Source organism: Alligator mississippiensis, chromosome 15 (genome assembly GCF_030867095.1).
Source record: "Alligator mississippiensis isolate rAllMis1 chromosome 15, rAllMis1, whole genome shotgun sequence".
Taxonomy (NCBI): domain Eukaryota; kingdom Metazoa; phylum Chordata; order Crocodylia; family Alligatoridae; genus Alligator; species Alligator mississippiensis.
This window is the reverse complement of record NC_081838.1, coordinates 6,390,729-6,416,248: the sequence shown is the minus strand read 5'-3', so window position 1 is coordinate 6,416,248 and position 25,520 is coordinate 6,390,729. Positions and strand designations below refer to the sequence as shown.

Genomic DNA, 25,520 nt, shown 5'->3' with positions numbered 1-25,520 from the left:
GGTCAATGGGCCGCTCGGGTTTTTATCAGAGGGTGGAGGGAAAAAAATCATGTCGACAAAATCTTCTGAGCAAGTTCCTCTTTCATCTTTCTTGGAGTGTTTTTGCCGTATTCGCTGCTGCTATCAGCAGGAAACTCCTGCGTGCTTGATGTGTATCTGCTGATACGGGGCTGGGCGACACAGGTTAAAAGTGTCCATAGTATCCTGTTTAAACAATGTTGTTCCAGGGATTTCCAGTGGTCACAAACAGGACCAGGGCTTTGTTGTCTGGCGTCGTGGCTTTTTTTGTTCTTTTTTGGTGTGAATTCCTAGAAACACGAATGCAAGCAACTAACTGGGTTCCGCTCGCCCGACCCTGGGCTTCTCCAAGGGGGTTTTCATGCAGACATGAGAGCAGGAATAATCAATTCATTATCTCCTTTGCATTGAGCTAAGTCAGGTGTGACTCCGACCACACTCCTGTGGAAGAATCGGGCCCAGCTGGAAACTGGTGTAAGTGATGGCAGACAGGCCAGGAAATCTATATAAAAGCCATGGCCTTGGCTTTGAGCTAAGCTATAGCTGTGATCCTGTCTGGAGCTAGGCAGGCTTTAGTGTGTCCAGTGCTTGTGGGGGAGACAGTGGGAGTGACACCGTGATGCAATTCAGCTCTGCTACTGATTCACAGCAGGACCTGGGCACATCACCTGCCCGCTCTGTGCCTCAGTATTTCCTATTGTAAAACGGGGACAACTGGAGATCTAGCACTGAAAAGCATTAGCACTGCAGATCTGGAGAGCCCCGAGTTAGACCCATTCCCATCCAGGGCACGGCTAGGGGGGAGGCTCGATCGCAGGAGGTGCCGGGGTTTGTCAAGACATCAAGCCGAAGGTGTTACAGATGTCATGACCGGTAGTTGGTAGGAGTCAGGACATCTGCTCTGGCCAAAGCCCATCTTGGTAACTGCACTCTTGCTGCCCTAAAATCCTTCCACACACATTCCTGAGCCAGGTCTGGGGACCCCGAGGGTGGAAAGAAAAGCAGGTCAACAGGTGGAAGTGTGGTTTATTGTGGGAGCTAGATGCAAATGAGAGCTGGGATGCTAGTACACAGGAGCAATAAATAAAAATGGTTCGCGAGCTCTCGGCGGCAGGTTCCCTCCTCTCCCTGCTGCCTTGCTGAGCGTATGAGGCAGAGAGAAAATAGCTTTACACTTTATTCAATATATTAAATCTTAATATTTAAATAGCTATTGCCTAGGCCCAAAGCTGCCTTGCTGGGTGTCCTTGAAGTTGCAGAGGAGACCAAATGGATCCCGCCGCACTGCAGAGCTGCAGCCTGTGGGCCAGCATGGGGGTCAAATGGGAACTTCGGGACTGGCCCCTCGGTAGCTGAGAGACCTTTGTGCGGCTGAACTCCAGTGGAGGGAGGGCTGGGGGTGCAGCAGGCACTGTTTCTCAGCCTTGAAGACACCGCTGGCTGCCAGGCGAGTGCCATGGGGGGTGACCCAGGAACGGGGTTTCAAGCCACTGTTCAATAAGGTCATTAAAGAGCCCCCCTGTTTTGAGCCTGTGCATGGCCCCACTCGCAGGGATGGACGAGCCGTGTGAGGGGCCCAGAAGAGTGGGGGAAGAGGTCTCGGGGCCCTGACTTGGCAGCACTCCCTGGGCTGCTCCAGCAACTTGCCAGGAGCCAGACCAAGAGCTCAGACCTGCGCCCCTTTGAAAGCAGAGGCCGAGTTCCCAGCTGGCTGCAGCAAGGAGCAGGATCAGGCCCTTCCTGTGCAAACACCAGCCCCCCTCCCTCTTCCCCAAGGGCCTGGATGGGCAGGGGCACCCTCCCTCCGCGCACTGGGAATCTCTCGGGGCCGGCCCGTAGCTGTGATCACAAACAGCACCCACAAAGCCATAATATTTTGCTCCGCTCATATCTTCTGCGATAGCTGAGCAGTAGCTGCTTGTTGGCTGCAATCCCTGACACGGAAACCTGCAGCTGTTCTGCTCCGTCCTCGCCCTCTGGTGACAGCGGCAGCGCAGCTGCAGGTTGAATTTGGGGCGCCCTCAGCCCTCGAGGGCATGGAGCACCCCTTGGCGCATGGCAGTGGGGCGGATCTTGGCAATAGCTGCAAGAGCATTGCCGGCCGATCGCCCCGGTGTCACTGGCACCTGTGCAAAGGGAGTGTGAGGCACCTTGGCAGGGTGCTCGTGCCACACAGCTATCTCACACGAGCACTGACACCTCCAGTGCAGGGGATGGTCAGCCCCTGGTAACACACGGCCGCCTGGGCTCTGGGAGACCGACCGGAGAGAGGCACCGGGCCTCTGTGCATCCAGCAGCCTCAGGGAAGAGCGGCAGACAGGTCTCATCTCTAGGCTGCACGGTCTGGAAGCTCGGGCCCTTCAGGCCTCATCCAGGTGCTGGACATGGGAGCAGCTCAGGACTCTCCTTAGCAAATCTGCTCGGCACGTGGCTAGGTAACTCCTGTCCTCAGGGAAGCAAACAACTCTGAAGTACCTCATGGGGCAGAGACGGGATGCAGCACAGCCGAATCGTGGAGAAGGGAGGGTGGCCCAGACCTGACCTGGCACTGTCTTTTGCTGGAGAAATTGCAAAAATAATAATACAGAAAGCACTGCATGTTGCACCCTTGCTGGGGACGCCCCGGGCGCTCTGTTGCTGTGGGAGCGCTGGGCTGGGATCATTGCTGGTGCCAGAATCACAGGAGAGGCTCGGGTTTGGGTCAAGCCTATGTGCCTTCATGTTTGGCTGTGGCAGCGATGGGGCTCTGCTCTCCAGCCACGGGCAGCTGGGGGTTTTCTCCGGAGACAGGAGCTGGGTGGCCACATGGAAGGGAGGGAGCTGCAGGACAGAGAAATTCCTCCCCCCAGGAGGTTGGGGCAGCCCAGCAAGGTGCTACTAGTACTGGACTGCAGGTGGCTGCAGGCATCACCTGTTTGCTGGTATAAAGAAGGGGAGGTAAAGGAGAGAGCCCCTGGGTCTGACGCAAATAAGAGGCCTGGTACGTGGCAAGCTCAGGACTCCACCGCAGCTGGCAGAGGGGGCCATGAATTACACGGCAGCCACAGTCAGACTGGAAGGCCCAGGGAGACTCAGGGGTGGTAAATGTGGACCTTCCCGTGGGGTTTTGCACTGGAGGAGGGAGCAGGCTTTTATTTTTCCCAATGAGACGCTAAATATGAGCATCCCCTGCAGTCCTGGCTACGCCCCCTGCATGCAGACGTCAGACAAGCACACACATGCGCACGCAGAGCACGCGCCAGGGGTCTCACGATACGCTCTGAGCTGCTGCCGGGCCGCCGGCTATTTCGAGCTCTCCCTTGTGCTATTCAGGCGGGCAGACACATGTGCACGCGTGCATGCCTGCACACACGTGCACCCAGCTCCCCAGTGCTAAAACAAGACTCTTGCTTCCAGAGCGGTCCCGACAAGGATTTCCAAGGCGACTGCCCACTCCCGGCGCGGGGCGGGGTGGGGCGCAGGGGGAGGTCACACTCTCGACTGGTGCTAATGTTCCCGTCTGGCAGGCGAGACCGGCTGGCGTCAGATTACAGATCTGGGGGGTATTTTTATAAATGGGCCAGGAGAGCTTGGGGGTTTTTTTCGAGAATAAAAAAAGGCCCAACCCAGAGGACGCTGGAGAATCAATGCGAAATGCACGCCGGAGGCCACAGGCAGCTGCTGCGCAGCTCTCCTCTGCAGCAGGCTGAGATCATCCGGCGGGGCGGGGGGGTCGTAGCCAAAATCCATCCGCCAGACCAGGGCTGGACTTAGAAGGAAAAACCAGGTTTTACAGTCCCCTCAAGAGGCGGGGATCAACCTATAGTCAGTGACCTTGAACCTCTGCGGCTTCCCTACTACACCGAAGCCTGAGAGACCGAGTCAGAAACCTGATCCCAGGGCTCTTGGGTCTGTGCCCTGCACTTAATAGTCTTGTTTGGGTTTTTCTAGGGAGCTGTTCAGCTTCTTCAGTGTCTTTTTAATCCTCAGGGCTGTGAGCCTGGCAGAGGGGTTCTGAAACCAGCACTCCTTCATGATCTTCGCCAGGGCAGACAAAACCTAGATGGGGAAAAAAAAGAGCAAATGAATAACAGCAAGAAAACCCCATCACCAGCTGGAAACAAGGGAGACTTCTGTGGCCTATTCCTGCTTACACCAGGCACAGATTTGACCCCAGTATTAACCCACAACACTGCAGGAGAACGGAGAAGCCTTTCACATGCAGCCAGCCAGGACAAGCCAGTCGTGGAAAAGTTTTAATAGGTGGGCAGCTTCTCAAGCCTCTTTTTTTCCCATTTGCCACCCCGGGTTGGGACCCTCTTAGATACCCTGTAGGAAGCACAAGGTGATGCCTGACGTCTTCAACATCTTTCATGGAAGTAAAAAAGGCAAGATTGTTTGATAAGAAACAAATGCACTTTGTTGTTTTCTTTTGTAAAACACACCGATGTATGAAAAAGGCCCTTTTTCTATATTTTGTCCAAAAATTTACCCCAGGGGTCAAGTTTCTGACTGTACCGAGCCGCTGCAAGGAAAGGAACAGGCCCAGGATGGACAGGAGCTCTGGTTACAGATCCCCTGGGGACCTTGCTGACGGGCAGGGGAAGGCCATGCCCGCTGCCCCAGCACTCACCGGGTCAGAGTACAAGCGGTTCGGGATGCAGGGCGTCTGCTGGTCAACGCACACCACTTTCTTCATGTCCTCGAAGCTGGGGTCGCTCGGAACCACGTCAAAGAACGGAGGCCTGTACTCCTCCACGATGCCTGCGGAAGTGAAGGGGAGCCCGGTGAGAACAGGGCGTGGTTGTGGCCGCAGGCAGCACCCACTGTGCTGGGGACATCAACTCTCCAGCATCACGTGCTACAGCAATGTATACACTGCCCGGTCTATGCCAGGGTGTATACACGGGCAGCACTGGCCTCGACTGCCTAGCCCTGGACCACTGGTGTGTGTATTTGCAGCAGCCTTGTCTGCAGCAGGCATCGCGCCCGCTGCCGGGACTCTTCCGGAGACATGAGGTTCCCACTGCAGCTCCACTGCAGCTGCGCAGGTGGCAGACAGGAGACCACTGGAGCAGATGCAAGGTTTGCTGCTGACATCCCTGGGCTGGGCTGCACCTTTGCCCCATGGAGGCTGGTTCTACATGGGCAGCTGCACATGTCTGCCCATCGTCACACACTCTTTCAGTAGGAACACGCATGGGCACAGAGAGAGTGAATGGGGCACTCGTATTATGATGGGCCGACATATCGCAGCCAGTGCTCACCTGCTGCAGGCACGTGGCACGGCGTGACGCTAGTAGGCAGCATGACAGGGGTGTGACATGAGCGCATGCATACGCTAGTGCTGGTCTGGGATGACTGTGACTCCAGACTCAGGCTGCTGTCGCTCACCCACCCGTGTCCTGCAAGCACCAGGTGGGCAGGGGCTTGGGCAGATGCTTTGGAGGAAGAGGTGCGGGGCTGTGAGCCTGGATGACATGGCTCCCTTGGTGTGGGAACTCCCCAGACTCTGCCCTCTGCTACCCCGGCCGGATCCTGCTTGGTCCCGGGGACCAGCTGCAGCCCCAAGCGCCATCTCGTGGTGGCCTAGTGGCCCAGCAGCTGCCCCCGGCCAGAGCCCAGCAGCTGGCCTGGCCAAGCTGTGTGTAATGCCTCCATATGTCCTTGTGTCCAGGAGATTTATCTCTGAGGGGCCACCAGAGCTTCTCCAGATTCCCACCAGCCAGGGAGCTGCTCCAGGGTTATAGGCAGCACGTAAAGGTCACAAGCTGCCTACGATGCCTTTTGCTAATTTGGAGTCAGTGTTTAATCTGAACGAACCCAGAGGCGTATCAAAGGGATTAGCTCAGTCAGACTCTAACTGGGAATGGGGTGGATGGGGGGGGCTGCCACCTTGCCCCCCTCTTCCACTATTCAATTCCTGTTTTAGACACGCTGCCCTCCGGCTGGTGCAAGGAGTGAAGCTGACAGCCCTGGAGACTGGACACCTCTACATCGGCGCACGCGGCTGCCCCATGGCCAGACTCCTGATTCAGGGGTGATTCAGCCCGTCTGGGCTGTGGGGCTGCAGGCAGCGTGGGGGCAGAGACTTTCCTGCGACGGGGAGGCCTGCGCCTGCAGTCTCAGAGCCCCGAGCTGCCGGGGGGCAGGGGATCCTGCACACGGGTGGGCGAGGGGCCCGTTTCCGGACCACTAGAGCATAAGAGCTGCCACTTCCTGGGGGTTTCTCCCTGTTCCTCTCCCTTGCAGCCTCCAGCATTGAAGGGCCAGGACGTTCTGGTTCAGAGGCCGTGCTCCTCTCTCCCATACTCACTAGCGACTGATTGCCCTTTGCTCCAAGCCCTTGGTGAACCCAGCTGAGCACGGCTTCCACCATGTCTGGTGGCACCGAGTCCTACAGGCTGCTCTCGGAGAGGGGCAGCAGGACAGGAAGGTGAACTCGGCTCCATCCCCAAGCCCCGCACCAGGGAAGGAGTCTGGATCAGGGTGTCTGACATCCCCGTACAACTCCCGTCCCTTTCTGCTGCCCAGAACACCACCCCTGCCCTCCTCCCAAGCAGCTGCCTCTGCCCCAGGCCAGGCCTGAGCAAACCCATGCCAGGCAGTGGGGGCAAGGCGCTGGGCTCACCCGCCAACACCCGAGAGCAGCCGGAAGTCCCCTGGCTGTGGCCAGCTTCCAGGCAGCTCTTGGATGCTGCTTGTTTTCTAATCAGCGCCGAACAAACAAAGAGCTGATTGAGTCTAATGGGCCCTTTAATCAGGGAGCCGGGCGCTGACACTAGATTACAGTGTTTATAATTTACAGCTAATCTTCTGGGCAAAAAAAAAACAACCCCAGAGCAGCCCAAACCCTTCACACGAGCAGGGCTGTCGAGCGGCGATGTGTGCAGGGAGCACGGGACAGCCAAGGATGGCCTCGCTCTGCCGGCTGCCCACTCAGGCTCCTGAAGAGACCGGGTTGCCAAAGCTCAGCTGTGCGAGGCTGCCCATTCAGCTAGATCAGCCCCAGCCCCAGGTTTCTCTCTACCCAGGCTACTCTGCACTGATGCCCTCGTTCCCCAGTTGTGGGCCAGGGCTGCCACAGGACAAAGACAGGGTCTGCACCCCAAGGAACGTCCAGGTGAGTGTGCACTAGTCTATATTTAGCATCCGCGTCATACTCACAACCGCCCCACATGCTAGCAGGCAGGCCCGCGGGGCCCTTACCGTTCACAACCGTCCTGCGGGTGATCTCCCACAGCACCAGGCCGTACGCCCAGATATCCGTCTGCTTGTAGGACTCAAAGCAATCTGTACGGATCTGCTCATTCAGCACCTCCGGCGCCATGTAGCGCTTGGTGCCCACGCGAGGGTTGTTCCCGATGTCCAGGTAGTCGCTGCCCTGAGAGTGCATGACCGCCAGGCCTGGAAGGAAGCAATGCAGAGCAGGCTGAGCAGGGGTCCCACATGACAGCCCATGGGCTCAGCGCTTCCCTGAGCAGCAGGACAAGCAGAGATGAGCTCCCCTCTCCTTGGCTCATCCCCTTCATTAGCACTGCCATTGACTGGATCAGACCCTAGGTCCAGCTAGCCTAGCCTCTTGTGTCATGCAGAAGCAGAAACAAGAGAGTGGCCTGGGTCTGACCAAGGTTTTTTCTACTCTTCCTCTTGCAGCCTCCGCCATTTAAGGTCCAGGGAGCTCTGATGCAGAGGCCGTGGCCCTCACTCCCATGCTCAATAGCGACGGATGCCCCTTTCCTCCAAGCATGTGTCCAACCCCTCAGTGAACCTGGCTTAGCTCTCAGCTTCCACCACGTCTGATGGCCACGAGCCCCCCACTTGACTGATACACTGGGGGAAAAGAATTGCCTCGTGTTAGTTTTAAACTTACTACCTGTTGGTTTCATTTTGTGACCCCTCCTTCTTGTATCAGGAGAGTCAATAATAAATCCTTTCTCTTCACCACTAAGTTACTTTCTCCTCGCCACTGAGTATTCTGGAATCCCTTGTCACGTCCCCCTTCGAGCATCTCTTTTCTAAATTGAATAGCCCTGGGCCCATTTGGCTCTCCATACCACTAATCATACTTGATGCCCTTCTCTGGACCTTCTCTAATTCTTCTAGATCCTTTTTGAGGTGCAGGGACCAGAACTGGGCACAGTATTCAAGGTGAGGATGCACCATGGGTTTATAAAGGGGCATCGTGATACTTTCAGCTGCGGTAACAGTTCCTGTCTTTATAATCCCTAACAGTTGGTTTGCTTTTTCGAGGGCTGCTGAGACCTCACCCAGGTCGGCGATGCAGCACTGCCTGTTGTTCTTCACCAGGATATTCCTGCTCTTCAGGTCTCGGTGAGCAATCGCCGGTTTCCCCTGCGTCCCAAAGATCTCCACGTGCAGGTGGACCAGGCCACAGGCAATGGAGGAGGCTAGGCGCAGGCAGGTCTCGGTGTCCAGAGCCATCCTCTGCAGGTAGTCATAGAGCGAGCCGTTCTCGTGGTAGTGCGTGATGAGCCACAGCTGGGTGCTGGAGTTCCTCGAGGTCATGTCGGAGGCGATGAAGCCTGGAGGGGGAAGCAGCAGGCACCGTGGAGCCGGTGCTCGGGGCCTGGTCCAGCCCCCGCCAGCGCCGCGCTGCAGCTACTTACCCAGGATGTTGTCGTGCCGAAGCAGCACCGTGTTGTAGATCTCCGTCTCGCGGAACCACGACTGCTCGTCCCGGGAGGAGAAGATCTTCACAGCCACGTTCTCCCCGTGCCACATGCCTCGCCACACCTCCCCGTAGCGCCCCTTTCCTGCCAAGGCCGTCACACAGCATCACACACCCTGCCCTGGCAAAGGGGCTGTCACCATCTCTACCCCTCCTGGGAGACAGGCCCAGGCTCAGCACCCAGGCTGCCGTGTCCCGTGTAGATCAGACCCGTTGTCTCAGTTAACAGAGATGCATCCCAAATGCCCCCATCCACAGCCCCATCTCCAGAAGCCGAAGGACGGAGAGTCTGGAGCATGGACCTGGCAATGGCCAAGCTGGGGAAATCCTCCCCTCTCCCCCCATGCACCTAATGACCAGCCTGGCACCTGCCCACCGGACCGGCTTCCTCACCTACGCACTCCACCAGCGTGATCTGCCGTGCCACGGTCCTTTGGACGAGGAAGGGCAAGCCGGAGCCACTGCCAGTGGTGCAGTCGTCACTCAGCAGGTCCTGGAGGGACAGGGCAGGGGAAGCCAGTGAGAGCGGTGGCTAGGGGCCCTCGGCAGGATGCTGCAGGCAACATGGCCCTGGGGCGATTTGGGGGCAGACAGGGGCGCACAGTCCATGCTGGTGGTGCCTGAGGGGCAGTTGCATGGGGGATTACCCCAATGCATGTGAGAGAGGTGCAGCGGGGGGCTGAGGTCCAAAGAGGTGAAGGGCACTGAGGTTCGGAGACCCTTTTGCCAGAGCCCAGGGGACCGTCCACGTCTGCATCCATGCCCGGCAGAGGGGTGTAAAGCCCACTCACCTCTAAGGTGCTGTCCCCAACCGTGGAGCCCTTCAGCACAAGGTCCAAATCCCCCAGGTTGTTGTGGGTGAACTGTTGCCTCTTCTGGCAGTGCTGCACCATCTTCCAGGAGAAGAGCGCGAGGAGCACCCCCAGGACAAGGAGGGCCGACAGGGGCACGAAGATCATCAGGAGAAGGTTCTTCAGAGAAGTGTCCTCTCGGGGCACCTCTGGGAGGCAAATGATGCCCTGAGAGGGAGCCAGCGGCAGGGGCAGGGTGGACGCCCGCTCTCCCCCAGCCCTCCTGCTTGGTGAGCAAAGCAGACCCGGGGAGGTGACAGACCAAAGACGCGAGCTGGGAAAACAGCCCCTGGGTGTGCGGCTGCTTGAGCAGACCAGCTGGACAGCCGTACCTTTCAGCTGGACGTCCATGTTCTCATTGCACATGTTGGAGGAGCAGCACTCCATCGCGTACTGCTCCATGGCGGCGGTCTGGCACTGCTCCTGGAAGTTGGAGCTGATGCAGCCCTTGCTGCGGACAACGTGCCCATTCTCCAGGCTCCTGCTCACGAAGCACTTCTTCCCCACGCAGGTGGTGTTCTCACACTGCGGCCGGTCGCAGATGCACCTCAGCCCCTCTGCATGACACAGCCAGAGGCCAATGGAGCTTAGACCTGCTAGGCCCATCCTGCTGGGGAGCAGGACATCCTCCGTCCCCTACCCGCCAGCCCGAGCGGCCCAGGACACAACTCATCACCTCCGGGGCACAAAAAGCAGCTTCTTGCAACCGGCAGTCCCAGATCATGCAGATTTGGCCGGTCCCATTTGTGCCACAGGGACCAGATTTTCACAGCGCGCTGGGAGCTGTTGGGAACCTGGACCTAGTCCTAGGGGGTGAGCCCTCACCCTTGAAAATGACCCTGGTGCTGGGCTCAGGCCATGGCATTGCATGGGTTTTAGCAGCCCATTGCATGGGCAGCACAAAGGTCAGTGCCCCCAGGCCAGCGGGCTTTGTTCGTCCTCCTAAGATTTCCCTGGCGTAATTCAGAGTTGTGACACTGGGGCCCAGCTCCCCCCTCGCTCCTCCTGGAAGGCAGAGGGAGGAGGTGGACTCTGGGAATTAAACTCTTGGAGTCCGAGCCCGGCACGCTATCAATAACAGCGCTGCTGGCCAGCGCTGGGCTGGCCGCGGGGAAGAAGCCTGCTCTTGGCTGCCCTTGCTGAGCTTTGCTCCAAGAGCTAGCTCGGAGAGGGCAGCAAAGTCCAAAGCTTTTTTTCCCAGCGGCCGAAGCATCTTCAAGACAAGATGAGCGAGGATGTACTGGGGCCACAAGCTTGGCAGCCCGGGGAAGAACCTCCCCGCAGCCCAAAGCCAGGCCACAACAGAGACTCTCTCTTCCCAGGACCTGCCTGTCAGCCTGGGTCCTCCGTCTTCCTCCTCATTCACCACCAGTGGCCAAAAATGCACAGCTAGACAGCAGCCAGGGAGGGGCCCGGTTTCCCCTGTGAGATTTGGAAACCCCTGCCTCAGCCCACAGGCCTGGGTCTGATGATGGCCCCAGCCTACCTGCCTACGCCGGCACAGCTCAGCTCCCACGTCTGAACTACCCGGCCCCTGGACACTAAAGCATCCAGCTCGAGGGCAGCCAGACAGGTTTCTGTGGGGTCCTGACCCAGGATGGAAATGGGTGCTCTTTGGGCTAGCAGAAATGTGGGGGGATACCGTGGGCGGCCAGCTAGCGAGATAATAGACAGCAGTGTATTTCGACCTCCTGCTGCATGCTATCGAGAGCACCAGCCCCTGCAGGATGCTGCCCGCGCGCTAGCCGGACTGGGCTGTTCTGCTACTTACCGGCTGGAAAGCTCCACAGGAGGGTCAGCGCGCCCAGAAGGATGGCCCCCATGGCTCCCCGCAGCCTTCTTCCTGCAGCACAGAGAACTGGGCAATAAGATGCAACGTTTCTGCTGCAAGCCTTGTGCCAGCATCCCAGGCAGCTTTGCACGCTCACGCTGACACGGCGGCACCGTGTCACTGTGCCGGGGTCTCTCTGAGATGCAGCTGCTTCTGGGGTAGAACGCGGCTGCTGCTTGACAGCGGCCCAGCCACGCTGCACAATGGGTTTGGAGAGGAAGTGAAGGGCTGTGTATCCAACTGAAACTTTTAGGGTGGGAGAGAGGGGGAAATGTAGCTAGGTAGGGTGGAATTTGGAAAGCGGAATTTGGCCCGGACATCACGGTTACCACCCCTTCCTGAGAACAATTCCACGCGTTCTTTAACATGCACGTGGCTATTTGAGCTCCCCCCCAGCTAAATAAAGCACACAAAAGATGATGGTTTTCTTCACTGTATAAATCACTCCTGCACCAACCCCGACTGACGATAGGAGCCCCTTTCGGAGGAGCAGCCAACACTTTTGCAGTGGACAGGAACAGGGTGGTATGCCTTCCAGTCTCTCGGAAACTGTCTGGTGGTGCTCGCTGGGTTCGCTGCGGCAGAGGCTACCGGCCCCGTCCAGGTCAGCAGCGTGCATGTAGCTGGTTTGGCCATAGTGGCGCACAGTGATTTGAGGCTCACCTGCATCCCCGCGGTGCTTTCACGTTGTCGTGGTCGCCTGTGGCTATAACAACCTGTGCTACTGCACTGTCTGCACTGAGATGCATCTGCCTCTGGGGTGGAGCCCAGCAGCCAGCTAGCACCAGGGGAACGGCGTGGTCCCAGGGCAGTGCAATGAGCCAAACTCCAAAGGGAAGGGATCCAAAAGGCCCGGTGAAGATAGTCTCGACCCCTCTTCACCTGGGCCCTGGTGCTGTCTGTGCACCGCGCAGCTCCGTGGCACTGCTCCATCCCTCCGCGCTGCAGGCCAGCTGTTCCTAACCGAGACGCGCGGGCCGGGTCCCCTGGAGGGCTTTGTATCTGGCTTATCGACCATACAAACGCATTCGCTGCCGGCAGCCAAAAATGTCCCAGCTGCTGCTGTGGAGGGGGAGGGCTTGTTTCCCCTTGAATTCTTCCTTGTGTAAAGGAAACGCTTGCCAAGGTAAACCAGAGGGAGACGTGACCTCGCCCCGGTGCCCCCAGCCTTCCTCCCTCTCCCAGACGCCTCCTTCGCTCTCGGCCCCCTTTCCAAAGGGCCCAGGAGCCCGGGGTCCTCCGCCCCCGGCCCTCTTCACTCAGGTCGTCTTTGGCTTCGAACATAAACAGGCCAATGTCTCCGTTTCCTGCAATTCAAGGAGCCCTGCCCATTGCCCGGCCGCGGCAGCCAGAACAGGAATCAAGATTGTTTAGATTCTGGCCTTGATGGGAAAGCGGAGTCACGCAAGCACACACCACCCCGCGCCTCGCCACAATGCGCCCGTCCCGGGCAGAAGCCCCCGTGGCCCCAGGCCCAGGGCAGCCTCGCTGGGACCGTTCGTCCCCAAAATACCTCGCTTTGCTGTTGCCGACAGAGGGGAAAGACGGACTCAATGCCATGGGGATGCAGGGGGGAGAGCAGACTCTTCCGGGGGGGTCTGTGGCATTGGAGGAGGTGCCAGGGGGTCGGCAGGAAAGCATCCCTTTGGGGGGGTGAGCAAGGGGGTGGCGTGCCACTGCTCCCTAAGCGGAGGTGAGAGCACAGCTGGCTCGCTCAGCCCTGCCCCCAGCCCTTTGGGACCAGGAGCCCCTCTCTCCTCCTGTCCTTTCCTCCACTTCTTCCCCCTGTCCCGTTCCCCCCCTCACCCTCCTGGCAGCTCCCGGGATCTTTCGGCCCCCCAGCCTGGATGTTGTAACTGCTCGAGGGCCCCGAGGCCTGCCACGAGCAGCCCCGTGACCCCGTCGTTTCACAACCCGGCTGCGTCCTCTGGTTTGTATCAGCCGGAGACGCTGTCTGCAGCGGTCAGAGGCGGCCTGGGAAAAGCTGAGGATTCACTCTCTTCTGGGGCTCCAGAAATGGAGGCTTTCACTTCCCGTGCAGGAGGGATCCTCCTTTTGCATGGAGTCAGTGTCTCCGATACCCCACACCTTGCCACGGGCTCGCAGCCTCTTTCCCTGCTGGCTCCAGCGATGCCTCTAGCATCTCCTGTATTTCTAGGGGCAGATAAGCAGGCTGCCAATGATCTGCACTGCTCGCCCCAAACACCTAAGGGTCCTGAGCCAGGCTCCCAAATAGCATGAGACGGGTTTGAGAAGCATGTGCATTTAAAAGCAGATGGACGTTCTCTTCCTTCCGCCTTCTGCACTCTTGGCTCACGTCGTCCAGCTTTTCTCTGCAGTTGCAAGGGCTAGAAAGACCCCTGGAAGCAGGGGGAATGGAAACCACCTTCAGGAAGAGCCAGTTAAACCTCTTTTATGTGGTGATGGCAGGGAAGAAGAGAAGCCACCGCCCAAGGCACTGCTCTGCATGGGGAGGTCTGAGCGAGAGCACTCCCCGGGGGAATCGGAGGGATTTCCCTGTGAGTAACGGCAGGGACCATCTCCGGTGCGGATGCCACCCTGACCCCACAAAGGAGCAGGGGGACGGGGCTCCTTTGGGCACAGGGCCAGCTGGAAAAGCAGGCTGGGATGCTCCAGTGCAGGGACCTGCCCCACTGCTGCTCCGTCCTGCCCCGTCCGGTGCTGGGCAAACACACAGGACAGCACTAAAGCATATGTGACTCATGCCATCAGCTTCTCCTTCGCAGAAACTGCCCCGCCAAGCCTCACGCACTAACCGCCTGGGCCAAAAGGGGTGACATTTCCTTGTCTGGGACTCCTTGAACCTTGAATAAATAAATCAAGGGACCAGCTTCTCCGGTTCTCCCCAACTGTTCGAGCTCCTTTGAAGCCAAGGCAGCTCTACTGGTTTACAGGGCTGAGAATCTGGGTGAAGATAATCGGAGATAAGGTTTCCAGAGCAACCTTAATTCCATCTCTTCCACCCATGTGCCGCAGCTATTATTTATAGTGCAACAGTGTGCTAAGCATGTAGGTGTTATGTTAAGGTGCCCTGTATAATCACATAATAAGGCAGGGCAATGCAGCGCTCTCCATGGAAGATGCTTATATGAGGCGCACAGATGAACTGTGCTTCATTAGAGCTCCTTTTAAAACCAAGGTGCGCTCGGTGCTGGCCGAGGGCAGCTGTGCTCCAAGCCTGCAAGGAGACAGGGCCGGGGAGGCTGGCAGCCCTTTCGCTGCCTCTTCTTGACCTCCCGTCCCTGCTCGCTGTCTCCCCCAGACCTTGCCGCACCTTTGGGCAACCCAAACGTCACCTGTCTGCGAGGGGCTGTGCTGGGGACCGGTGTCCGAGGGAAGGCCCAGGGGACGGAAACCCCTTCTCCACCGCGCTCGCACTCCACTGCCCAGCCCTGACCCGCAGGGATCGTCTCACCCCCTGCCCTGGGCGGGAGAGGGATGTTCAGCTCCCCTCCTCCCCCTGCCACTCTCTGGGTCACAAGCCCAGCACTTCCTCTGCCATTTGCGGTTCTGGTTACTTCTGTGTTTTTGGAGCCAGGATGCAGCTCCCATGACCCAGTTCCCTATTATTTTTCCCTTGGAGTCAGTGGCCACGAAGCCCCCCCGCAAGCAATGCCGGCCGCGTGGGCGTGCATGGTGGCGCCCTGGGGTTGCTGCAGGGGGAAGAGACGACTGATCTGAGAAGGTTCCGCGCCGTGGCTCCAGGGTTGTTTCCAGGGGTGCTGAGTGGCCCCAGTCCTGCTCAGGCCCTCCACAATCAGATCCCAGGCTCTATGGACTCGATCAAAAATCCTCCCAGATCCCTAGGGGCTTTTCTGTGGACCACAGCGGGCTCTGGAGCTGCATTAGGGGATCCCGTGAAGCAGAGACATCATCTTCCTCTGGACGTTCCTGCCCTGCAGGGGTCCCGTCCAGGGCAAGCCGTGCTCCTGAGCAGGAGACAACTTAGTGCCTGGGGTCAGGGCCCGATCCGATCAGGCTGGACTTCTGTTCCTAACCTGAGTCTCCGACGGTGGCTTATTGCGCCCTGTGGGGACCTTCCTGGGAGGGCTGGGAGGGGACCAGCAGGGCAGAGCTGTGTGCTCCCAGGCTCTGTGTCCTCCTGCAAGACGGGCACGCTCAGAGAGGAGGGTGAACAGGTTTGCCGGCTAAAGAAGAAGGGGTCGAGCGGCCTCTTCCCACCCATTGCCTTGTTTTCAGTCTTTCTGGGAAATACTGATTTTCTCTGAGCCTGGACGAGAGCAGGGGAGACTTCTCCGAGCCGGCTCTTGGATGGGGCTCAGCACCCTGCAAGCTCTTTGCAAACAGAAGCAAATGGCTTCTCGAGAGCTGCCTCCATGGCATCTCCGAGCTCCTGCACTCACAGCCGCCTCTGCTCTGTGGCCAGAGGGCCAGGACCAAGCCATGTACCCCAGCCCGGGGGCCCCAGGACTGGGCAATGCCTCTGGATCCCATCCTGCCCCCCTCTGCCCCGTAGCAGGATCTGCAGCTGCCGCAAAGGCTTTTGTCCCGCGCTGACTCAGTCTGTGGAGTCACTCGGAAAGGCACAAGGAGCTTCAGGCTTTTCTGTCCCACACCAAGACTATGCCATACTATACCATGCCATGCTATGCCACGCCATGCCATGCTATGCCATATGAATTTCTATGTCCTTCATCATTTTCCTCTTTCAGTGACTTCACCCGGTCCCGGTCCATCATTCCCTACCTTTCTCCTGCAGCTTTTCACAACATCCCCACAACATTCGCTGCCCCCCCAGCCTGCCAGCAGCGTAGCTGATATCTAACGTTGTTAGATATGATCTCACCTCCTTAATGAGGGAGCGGGGTCCGAGTCTGAGCTGTGCTGCACCAGTGCAAACCCGGAGACGTCCCGCCGACTTTGCTGGAGCGAGGACCAGAGCCTGGCCCCAGCGGCCAGAAGCAATTCCAGCACTGCTGGCGGCTGCTCTGGAGCTGAGGACGGAGTTATGCACATATGTCACACATGAGCAAGCCCAGGGGATCTCCATGCGGTTCCTCCCTTGGGGTGGATGTGAGGGGCACCTCGGTAATGAAAGCCCTAGGGGATGCCATGAAACAGCACTGGGTAGCGTGCGACCCAGGGAGTGATGGAGGCTGTGGGGAGCAAATGCAGGCCCGGGCCTCACTGGTGGACACCAGGGAGCTTCAGGGATGCCAACCCTGATCTGGCCCGTCTGGATCTGAGTTTTCGCTCTGGGGCAGCAGCCTCGCACCCGCCTCAAAACCCAGTGTGCGGCGCATTCACACTCACCTGCAGGTGGTCTTCCCTCTCCTGGATGGCACTGTCTGGGGCAGGGGTGCTGCAGGGACCCCCAGCTCTGGGGGCTCTGCCCGCCTCTGCGGCCGATGGGGCTGGCGACTCTTCCCAAACGCGAGCCTCCGCCGGTAGCAGCGCCCGGGACATTCACTGGGCTCACCCCGGGCCGCTCTCCCCTGCGCTATGAGCTCCGACCTGAAGCAGCGTCATGGGGCAGCCCCCTTCCTCCTTGTCCCCTCCTGGCGTTGCAGACGGGAAGCGGGCAGGGCAGGGTAGCGGGCTGGCTTTGGTGTCCCGCCAGCCGCAGCTGGGGAGTGGGGTGGTGCGCCTGGACTGCCTTTCCCAGCCCCAGGGGGTCCGGCCTCCGTCCCCGTGTCCGAGCGCGGCTGCTTGGCAAGCTCTCTGAGCCCTGGATGTGGGAGAAGTCAAAAAATGTTTCTTATTACTGCCTCTTCCTGCCTGGCTTGTCTCCACCACTCCCAGCTAATAAAGCATTTCCTATTGCTGAGCACAGATCCCGTCCAGGCTGCCTTCCTCCCGCACACACCGGGCCCCAACTCCATCCTGACTATGCCCCGGCTTCCTGGGCCTCCCTCCCTGTCCTGCCATAGGCTTGGCATGGGATGGGCGGGTGGATTTCCCTTGCTTCATTTTCAGACCCAGACCAGCCACTTGGACAAAGGCAAGCACATCCAGTCTCTTGAAGGAGCAGATGGGGCGCAGGGGACTATGGCTTTGGCAGAGACAAACCGCCCTCCCCTCTTGCACCCGCGCTGGCTCCTGGGCTTGCAGCACTGAGGGGCCCCATGCTGCAGGGGATGATGCAGAGCCACGCTCCCAGGGCCCCGGGGTGCAATGGGATGTGCTGAGCTTCAGCAGTGGGGCAGAGGCTCTACAGTGCCCCGGCATGGCCTTGCTCCTGTGCCGTGGACTGCAAGGGTCCTACGTGGGTGCCAAGAGGGCTGGGTAGGTCCGTCACACTCCGTGCCCCTCGCCAGCCCCAGCACCACCTTTGCCAGAGTCCGGGTATTAAACCCAGTGTCCTCTCGGAGGAAGGAAGCACTCCCCGCCTCCCCCCAGATGTGCCGTGGGCTTTGTGGCGGAGCTGCGGCCTGGGAACCGCGGACAGGGGCTGCCTGGGCCCGGAGACGCCGCTTCCCCTTTCCATGTTTGAGTCACGATTGTGGGTCAATTGGTGTCTTCCCCATCTTGGCCTCCTGTTCCTCTTCCTTGCTCGCACTCGAGAGCCCCGGTCCTGGCTTCAGCCATCCCGGCTGTACCTCCCTGGCCCCTAGCCCCCAGCAGCAGGGTAAAGAGGGCGGCAACAGCAAAGTGGGCATCACGCTGTGCGGGGGAATGAGGTCACTAGGACGAGCCCCACGTGCGCACTAAGTCACGCTTCGAAGAGCAGCCCAAGCCTTGATGCTGCCTGGACCCTCCCCGCGCAGCGCGAGGTGCAACCATTTACCCTCAAGTCCTGGACCCCTCTCCTTGATGCATTACCCCTCAGCCATCCCTAGGGCTAGGAAGGGAAGCCAGCAGTCTGCCCCCACCATCATCTGCTGTAGCTACTACCCAGCCCTCCCAAACAGAGCAGGGAACAGAGCCCGGGAGTCTGGACTCTCCCACGGGCAAATGCCCCCTTCTCACCGGAGCCCTGGCACAGCACGGCCGGCCCCGCACTTCTCCTCTCTCTTGCGGATTGCTTCAGACTTAGACTTAAAAAGCGAACAACAGGAAGCACCACCAATGGCTCCATGCAAGCCTTGTCCGTGAAAGATGCTTGTATATTTTAGCAACCGGGAGATTTCCGGCCAACGGCAGGTTCAAGGGTGGGGCAGCAGGGGTAGGAATCTCATGGCTCTGTGGGATGGGAAACGGGCAGCTTCAATCTGATTAGGGAAGGACCGGCTGCCATGCCGCCAGGGGAGGAAGTCTGCGCCCGCCCTCGCAGACACGTTATCGCTCTCACCATCTCTGCTCCAGTCCCGACTGTCTGACACCGGGCCACCCTCCCACTGCCATTTCTGGACAGCTCACGTGTCACAGGAGCCCGTGCAAGGGACCGGGCATGTGGCCTTGGCTTAGGGCCGTGGCTTTCAACCTCGTTAGACTCGAGGCCCCGTCAGAAAACGCCAGGTCCGAGCTTCCGCTCCTGTTTAGGCTACAGACAAAGAACAAAACCACTCTTTTGCTGCAAAGACCTAGAAAGGCCCCAACAGGACTGAAGGGTTTGAGAGCTCAGGATTCCTCTGGGCACCCTTGAAAGGATCTCACAGCGCCCAGCAGGCTGTGAAGCCCGGTTGAGAATCACTGGCTTAGGGGCGCGGAGATGACCAAGAGCGTTCGCCCAGCTACAGCGGCAGGCTTGGGGCCAGCAGGCCCGAAGGGAGCGGGGTGGAAAGGCTGCGACTGCCCAAATGTTGCCTCGCAGCAGGCCAGTCTCTACCCAGAGCCAGCACCTCCTTCCTCCCCAGCCACATGCTGCAGCTGACCCTCCTCCCACACACGCGGCCAGAGCAGAGAGAGGATGTCGGCTCTTCTGTTCGTCCCGCTGCTCTATTTTTTAACAAGGACGGGCTGGGGGCGGGGATTTCCCTGTTCTTGATTGGAGGGCTAAGCAGAAAGAAGACTTTTCCCAAGGAGCCCCCAGGCTGGAGGAGTCGGCAGGCTTTTTTTTTTGGACATTTTTTTGTGCACCAGGTCAAACGAGTTCCAAATCCTTGGAATCAGCCAAAAGTCTTACATGGCCCGACCATCGGCAAGTATCCTCCACCAGGCTGCAGGCTTGCAGGGACTATGGCCAGCGGCAGGCAGTCAGGAGTGACTGCAGGCTGCCTGGGAGCCCTGGGCCAGCTGCAGAGGATGATTAGGTGGCCATAGGAGGGCTCCTAGGGAGAGGAGCTGGGGGTGGAGGCTGAAAGAAGGGGAGGGGGTTTGGTTAGCGAGGGCAGAACTGAGCCAAGGACTCTCCCAGGGTCTGGCAAAAGACCTGGAGGCAGCAGCACCACGAGGCCGGGAGAGGGAATTCGCCCAGGAGAGAGAAGGAAAACTGCGCGGCGGCACTGGGGGAGCAGCACGAAGCCAGCAGCTGGTTCTCGGGGTCAGGGCAGAGGCCTCGGGACTGTGAGTTGCCCTGTGTGGGCTGTGTTTTGAGGACTGGCGTACACTGATTTCTGTGCAGCAGGGTTGCCTGGGAATAAATGTGGGGTGAGAGAGTTAAGCAGACTGTCGAGCTAAGCATTGACCCCAAACCCGCTCCACCCCCCGTCTGGCGTGCAGTTCCCAATGGGAAGTCGGCACGTAGGGAGGGAGCCGGCAAGGTCCGGACTTCACAGAAAGGACAAAACTAGCCAGGGGGGCCAATGCACCCAGGGCATCTCCCAGACACCCCACTGTGACTCCTCATGACCTCCACTGGACCATGGGGACACCAAGTCGCAGAAGGGGGTTGCTTAGTTCACTGGCAGCAGAACAAGGCCTCGCTTTCAACCTGCTGCTTTCAATCCCTTGCGATTACGTTCAGGGGTGCAACCCGAGCCCCGGGGTTTGGCTCTTGGGGTCCCTGCTCAGACCTGTGAGCAGCCAGGCTGGGCCCAGCAGCAAAGTCCAGGTACCTCCACCCTGCCGAGGCTGACCTCAGGAGATGCCCACCACCGCTGTGGGGTGCAAAAACGCCATGGGGAAAGCACAGGGCATCTGCAGTAGCCTCCCTAGGACAGGGACATTGGTCTTCTTCCAGAAACAGCCCCTCCTGAGTGCTTAGCGGTGACTGCTGGAGAGACTGCGAGGCTTGAAAGAAGTCGGGGGCAGCTAGAATCGGGGCAAAACGGATCCCCCAGCCCCCAAGCAGCCTGTTCCCGCCGGCGCCTTGCTCCCCCGCCCCCACCGTTGGAACGCGCCTGGCACTGCATGTGCGGAGCGCCGGCTCCCCTGCTCCATGTGCTGCCCGCCCCCAGTTCAGATGTGTGCCGAGCCGGCGAGCTGGCACCAGCAGCAAGCCATGCGTGGAGGAAATGAGAAGCGATGGGCTGGCCGGGGGCATGCAGAAGCACCTTCCCCTGGGCACCCTGTGCCTTGCACAAAGCCCCGGACACCCCTGTGAATTGGCCACAGGCATCTTGGGTGGCCTGAGGGCCAGGGCAGCAGGAGGTGGTCCTCAGGCCACCAGGCTCCTGAATTCGGCCACCCCTCCCTGCAGCGCCAGACCAGGCTGAGTCCCCTACTGAGCGCCAGCCCCCCTCCCTGTGTCTGGATGCTGGCCTGGCCTCACTGGCTCCAAGCTGAGCCAGGCGCTGTGACCGGGGACCTGCAAAGTGTCCACGCAGGCAACAATGGGCCTGGGGGGCAGTGCCCCCCATGACAGGAGCCAGCAGTGACAGCAGTCAATGCCTGCCTCCAAAGCATGGGGGGCAAACTGTGGGTGGGCTCGGGGCACTGCCCCTCTTCTCCCATGTCTACCTCTCCTCCGGCCATGGAGATCAAAGGGCTCTGGGACTTCATTCCTTATTTGCTTGGCCGGGGGATGCAGCAGCCCGGCTTTCCTGGGCCGCAGGGCTTCCCTGCTGGCCGCAGCCCCGGTGTCACCTTGAGCAGAAGGAGCTTTGCAGCCTGTCTGCATCACCTGGAAAGGCCTCAAGTGGCTCCAGCTGCCGGGCCGACAGGTGTGTGGACAGCTCAAACATGTTGTGAACGCAGCCTGGCAGGTGAGGCAAGGCGTGTTGGAGCCGGCAGTGAGACGCCATCTCGGCACAGCCTGCAGCGCTGCCAGGGACTGTGCCAGCAGGCCTGCCAGGCTCCAGCACCCGGGGTGGGGAGCAGGGTGCTGGGTGGTTATGGCAGGGAGTCGAGGAGCCCGGGATGTTCCCAGAGCAACAGTGAGAGCATCGCATCCCGTGGGCACAGGGCATTGCACGTGGGGCACAGGGTCGGGACTCCTGGGTTGTGTTGTGCACGGAGCTGCCACGTGACTTGGCATGGCTGATGTGGCTGGGGCTGTCCCTGCTCCGTCTGTGCTGGTGGGGAGGGGAGGTCTGCAGTTCTGGGCAGTGAGTGTGACTGACCACAGGTTTCCCGGGGCAGGAACCGTCCCTCTTCTCCGCAGCGGGGGGCCGTGGGGTATCTGTCTAGGGCTCGCTGAATCTCCTCTGCTCTGCTGCCTCTGGCTTGGATGGTGGTGGCTGGTTCATTTGCATTGAGCTGTTGGGGGCTACTGCAGCTGGGGGGATCCTCTCCTCTCCACCTGTGGCCAGGCCTGCCCTCCCCATGCCCCTGGGCTGGCTGGGGTAACCCACATGGCATTCCTATCCTGTGGCTGCAGGGCACTGCTCATGGGGGACTGTGCCCAGACATGTCCCCTCCTCTTGCAGCCCCACAGCAGGAGCTGGCCCCATGTCTTGGCCCTGGCCCAAGGGGCACAGTGAGTGCCCTGCAAGCATGGCTTGCCCACCTCCTTGGGCTGTGGGGTCCAGGGACAGGAGTGGGTCTGGGTCATGGATGCGGAAGCAACCCAACCTGTCAGCTCCTGCGGGGCCAGGAACATGCACAGAATGGCCTGACGGGTCTCTGGAGCCAGGGAGGGAGAGGGGCATCCCACAGCTAGGAGGCCTTGAAGGAGAGGATGCATCTTCCTATAAGATGCACTTGAATCCAGCCTCAGGCTGGCCGGTTGTGGTGGCCCCTCGGGGCTCAGGAATCCCCGTCTCTCCTCTTCCTTCCCAAGCTCAGGGGACAGGATTTCCTGCAGTGGCGTCAGCCCACGTGCACGTGCAGGTGTGTGCTGCGACGCTGGCTGTAGTCCAAGCTCATGCTTCAGGGGTCAGGAAGAAATCCCCACCCCCCCGCCCCCCGATGCAGCAGTGACCACATGTGTTGCAGGAGCTGCATTTCGCTTCCCTCTGAAGCATCGGTCAGTGTCTGGGGAGGGTGGGCAGGGGCTGGGTGTCGGGGCTCCTGGGGGCACACTTCAGCTCTTGGGGGAGGGCGGGAGCGGTAGGATGGGGCAGTGGGAGTAGGAACGCTCGAGGGGGTGATGGAAGGGGAACGGCCCGCTGCAGCTTCAGGGCTGTGTCCACTCTCCCGTGGAGGACCAGCAGGACCTGGGGCCTGTCCCCAGTTGTGCCAGGGGCATCAACCGCAGCTGGGAAGTCACGTCCCCAAGGCACTGCGCTCTCCTGGGGGAGATGCCCGGAAAAAGGACAAAGCACTGTTAGCCGCCGCATCACCAGCCTTGAGGCTCAGGTCGTAATAAAGCTCTTAACACGGCAACCACTCCGCGTTTAATGGACCTGCCGCGCCCCACGACTGCGCTGCGAGGGCGAGATGCTGGTGACACGGGACAGAGACGGAGGTCACCCCATGGGATGGGTCCGTTTCCTTCACCTCCTGCAGCCCAAGGGAGCCCTGCAGAGGCCTGAGGCCAGGATGCAGCAGGCTGGGCACTGAAGTGCCCAAGGCCCATAGACCCCTCCGTGCCATCGTGGCCAGTCCACTCTCTGGGCACCAGATATGCCACCCCAGATATGCCTGGGGTGGCAGGACATGTAGGGGCCGGGCACTGTGCTGCTGAGCCTTCAGCAGCCTTTCGGGGCAGGGGGTCTAATGTCGAAGCAGGGAAAGCAAAGTGCTAGGGTTGGGCAGGAGCCCTGTATCCTTGCCCAACCCTAGCCATGCTCCCAGTGCATCCATGGGGTGGCCAGAATGGACACATCTTAGGCCTTTGTCCAGGGCTCCCCGTGTCCCCATCCCTCAGCTTCCCTCCTCTAACTCCTTGGCTGCTCTCCTCTTTTCCCGCAGCTCCTTGTACCTCCATTTGGGCAGCCGCAGCGTGTTCCTGTCCTGCGACTCCTCCGGCTGCTCCTCCGCGGAGGCTGGCGGGGCGGGTGGCTTGGTCAGCTTGATCCTGGGGACATGGTCCTCGGGGAAGATGCTGCTTCTGCGCAGCAGCCGCAGGGGCAGGAAGCTGGGCATGCTACCACGGGGCTGGGATGAGGCCAGGGCTGGAGGCTGGCTACAGCCGGGGAGCTCCTCGGCCCCAGAGCATGTCTTGGCCTCGGCTGGGGGCTCGGCGTTGGGCACCTGTGCCCTGAGGATCTCTGGCACAGCTAGTCTGCGCTTGCCCACCTCTGGAGGGCTCAGGGGGCAGATGGTCTGGCAAGCAGTGGACACAAAGGGGCTGGCCAGGCTGGTGGTTATCTTGACCATGTGGTCCATCACCCCGTCCACCTCGGGGTCGTGTGGGAAGCGGAAGCTGAAACTGGAGCGGATCTTCTCTTGCATCCGCTCGCCCCTGGTTTTCGTGGCCAGCGCCTTGGCCACCAGCTCGGGCAGGGCTGGCCACTCGGGCAAGTACTCGCTGCTGAACTGCTCGGCCCGAGGCCGCTGCAACAGGCGCCGGATCTGCACGATGGTCTCGAAGCGCCCAGTGAACACCGCCCACTCACGAGCCGTCTTCCCTTTGACTGGGTCCACTGCGTTCAGGTCAGCCCCTGTGGCCACAGAGGGGCACGAATGGCGCAGAACAGGTGCCACCCCCTGGCCGTGCCACCGCCTGGTACCCCAGGGGCTTTTGGAGGAAGGGGTGCCACCCAGGCAGTCTCCCCTTCCCGGGAAACCGGGGGACCTGGGGCCGCCACAGGGCAGCCGCACATGGAGGATGGAGGAAGCCACTCACCCGCCAGGACCAGCGCGGTGACACAGTTGTTGCATCCCTGTATCGCGGCCTTCATGAGCGCGGTCAGGCCCCGGGCGTCTCTCTTGTCGACCTCCAGGCCGGGGTAGTAGTTCAGCAGGTAGTTCACAATCATGTCGTGGCCTGAGCAGCCAGGGAGAGGAGCTGAGGTAGTTTCGGAGGCAGCCAAGACATGCAACAGCATTCAAGGCTGCCCATGTTCAGGTCTGACCTGCTTCCCCGGGGAGGTGAAATGCAAAATGCATCGTTCCTGCCTTAGCCTCTTGGGGAGTAAGAGCAGGAAGGAACCTGCCAGGGGAGATGTCTCCCGAGCTGAGGCTCCTTTGCCTGTCCGAGCTGGGGTAGGAGGGGAGGAGTGGGAAGGGGGTGCTTCTCTCTGTGGCAAGGGGCAAAAGAGGGAAGCATTTTCTGCATCCCGGCAGGATAAAATGTCTGGTCTGTCGTGAAGGCCTGGCTTGGGCAGAGCTACTGTAGGGGAGCCATTTCCTAGGCACTGCCCCGGGTGTGTCGCGGGCCCCTGCCCCTCCCAGAGGTGTGCAGGAAGCTGGACTGTCTGTGCACAGGCATGCACCCGTGCCGCAGCAGGTCCCAGGGAAGCAGGGAGCTCCTGGCACGGCTGGTGCCTACCTGCCTGGGCTGCAATCATGAGGGCTGTGTTGCCGTCATTGTCCTGGTGGTTGATGTCCACGTAGGGGCACCCGCTCAGCAGGACCACGATGTCCAAGAAGCCTGCGTAGCAGGCTACCATCAGCCCGTTCTGGGGGTGGCAGATGAGCCAGCATGTCAGAGACCCCCTGCCCTCCCCAGGTGGGTGAGGGGACAGGGCTGGTGGCACTGAAAGGCTCTCGGGGACGGATCCAGCCAGGCTGCACCAAGCTGAACCCTCCCAGCAAGGGATGGGAGCACAGCTGGGTTGATCTGGGCTCTCTGCAACCTGCTGGGTTGGACTGGCCCGGTCACTCCACTGGTTCATCAGCTCATGCTGGAGCTGGATTCGCCCCAGCTCCTATGAACACCCAGGCCTGGACAGGGGATGCCAAGGGCCTGCGTGTGCCCCATGGCGGGCAGTTCTGGGGTGCTCACCCGGCCATTGGCGTCCAGCTGCACGGCCTCCTGCCTGGTCACGCCGCTCTCCAGCTTGTCCCGCAGCAGCGCGGC

At 60.1% G+C, this 25,520-nt stretch overlaps 2 protein-coding genes across 2 annotated transcripts; both read right to left on the bottom strand.

The window, feature by feature from the left end:
• Positions 1-1,026: 1,026 nt before the first annotated feature.
• Positions 1,027-17,186, bottom strand: ACVRL1 (activin A receptor like type 1). The gene is made up of 11 exons (XM_019497566.2): positions 16,667-17,186; positions 16,200-16,347; positions 11,312-11,383; positions 9,873-10,097; positions 9,481-9,689; positions 9,083-9,182; positions 8,628-8,774; positions 8,268-8,543; positions 7,207-7,404; positions 4,631-4,761; positions 1,027-4,056 (listed from the first exon to the last, which is right to left on the bottom strand). Exons 3-11 carry the CDS (start codon positions 11,361-11,363, stop codon positions 3,922-3,924), a joined length of 1,473 nt encoding a protein of 490 aa, XP_019353111.1. The 5' UTR covers positions 11,364-11,383; positions 16,200-16,347; positions 16,667-17,186; the 3' UTR covers positions 1,027-3,921.
• A 5,654-nt stretch (positions 17,187-22,840) lies between these two features.
• ANKRD33 (ankyrin repeat domain 33) lies at positions 22,841-25,110 on the bottom strand. Its single transcript, XM_019497560.2, has 3 exons — positions 24,990-25,110; positions 24,345-24,485; positions 22,841-24,159 (listed from the first exon to the last, which is right to left on the bottom strand). The coding sequence occupies exons 1-3, from the start codon at positions 25,108-25,110 to the stop codon at positions 23,420-23,422; spliced, it is 1,002 nt and encodes a 333-aa protein (XP_019353105.1). The 3' UTR covers positions 22,841-23,419.
• Positions 25,111-25,520: the final 410 nt, after the last annotated feature.

Coding starts and splice junctions, on each gene's coding strand:
- ACVRL1 (XM_019497566.2), bottom strand. CDS start 11,363: ATGGGGGCCATCCTTCTGGGCGCGCTGACCCTCCTGTGGAGCTTTCCA. Junction 10,098..11,311: donor CCTGTGGAGCTTTCCAGCCG/GTAAGTAGCAGA, acceptor TGTGTCATGCAG/AGGGGCTGAGGTGCATCTGC. Junction 4,057..4,630: donor ACCGCTTGTACTCTGACCCG/GTGAGTGCTGGG, acceptor TTCCCCATCTAG/GTTTTGTCTGCCCTGGCGAA.
- ANKRD33 (XM_019497560.2), bottom strand. CDS start 25,110: ATGGTAGCCTGCTACGCAGGCTTCTTGGACATCGTGGTCCTGCTGAGC. Junction 24,486..24,989: donor CATGATTGCAGCCCAGGCAG/GTAGGCACCAGC, acceptor CTGGCTGCTCAG/GCCACGACATGATTGTGAAC. Junction 24,160..24,344: donor CACCGCGCTGGTCCTGGCGG/GTGAGTGGCTTC, acceptor CTGTGGCCACAG/GGGCTGACCTGAACGCAGTG.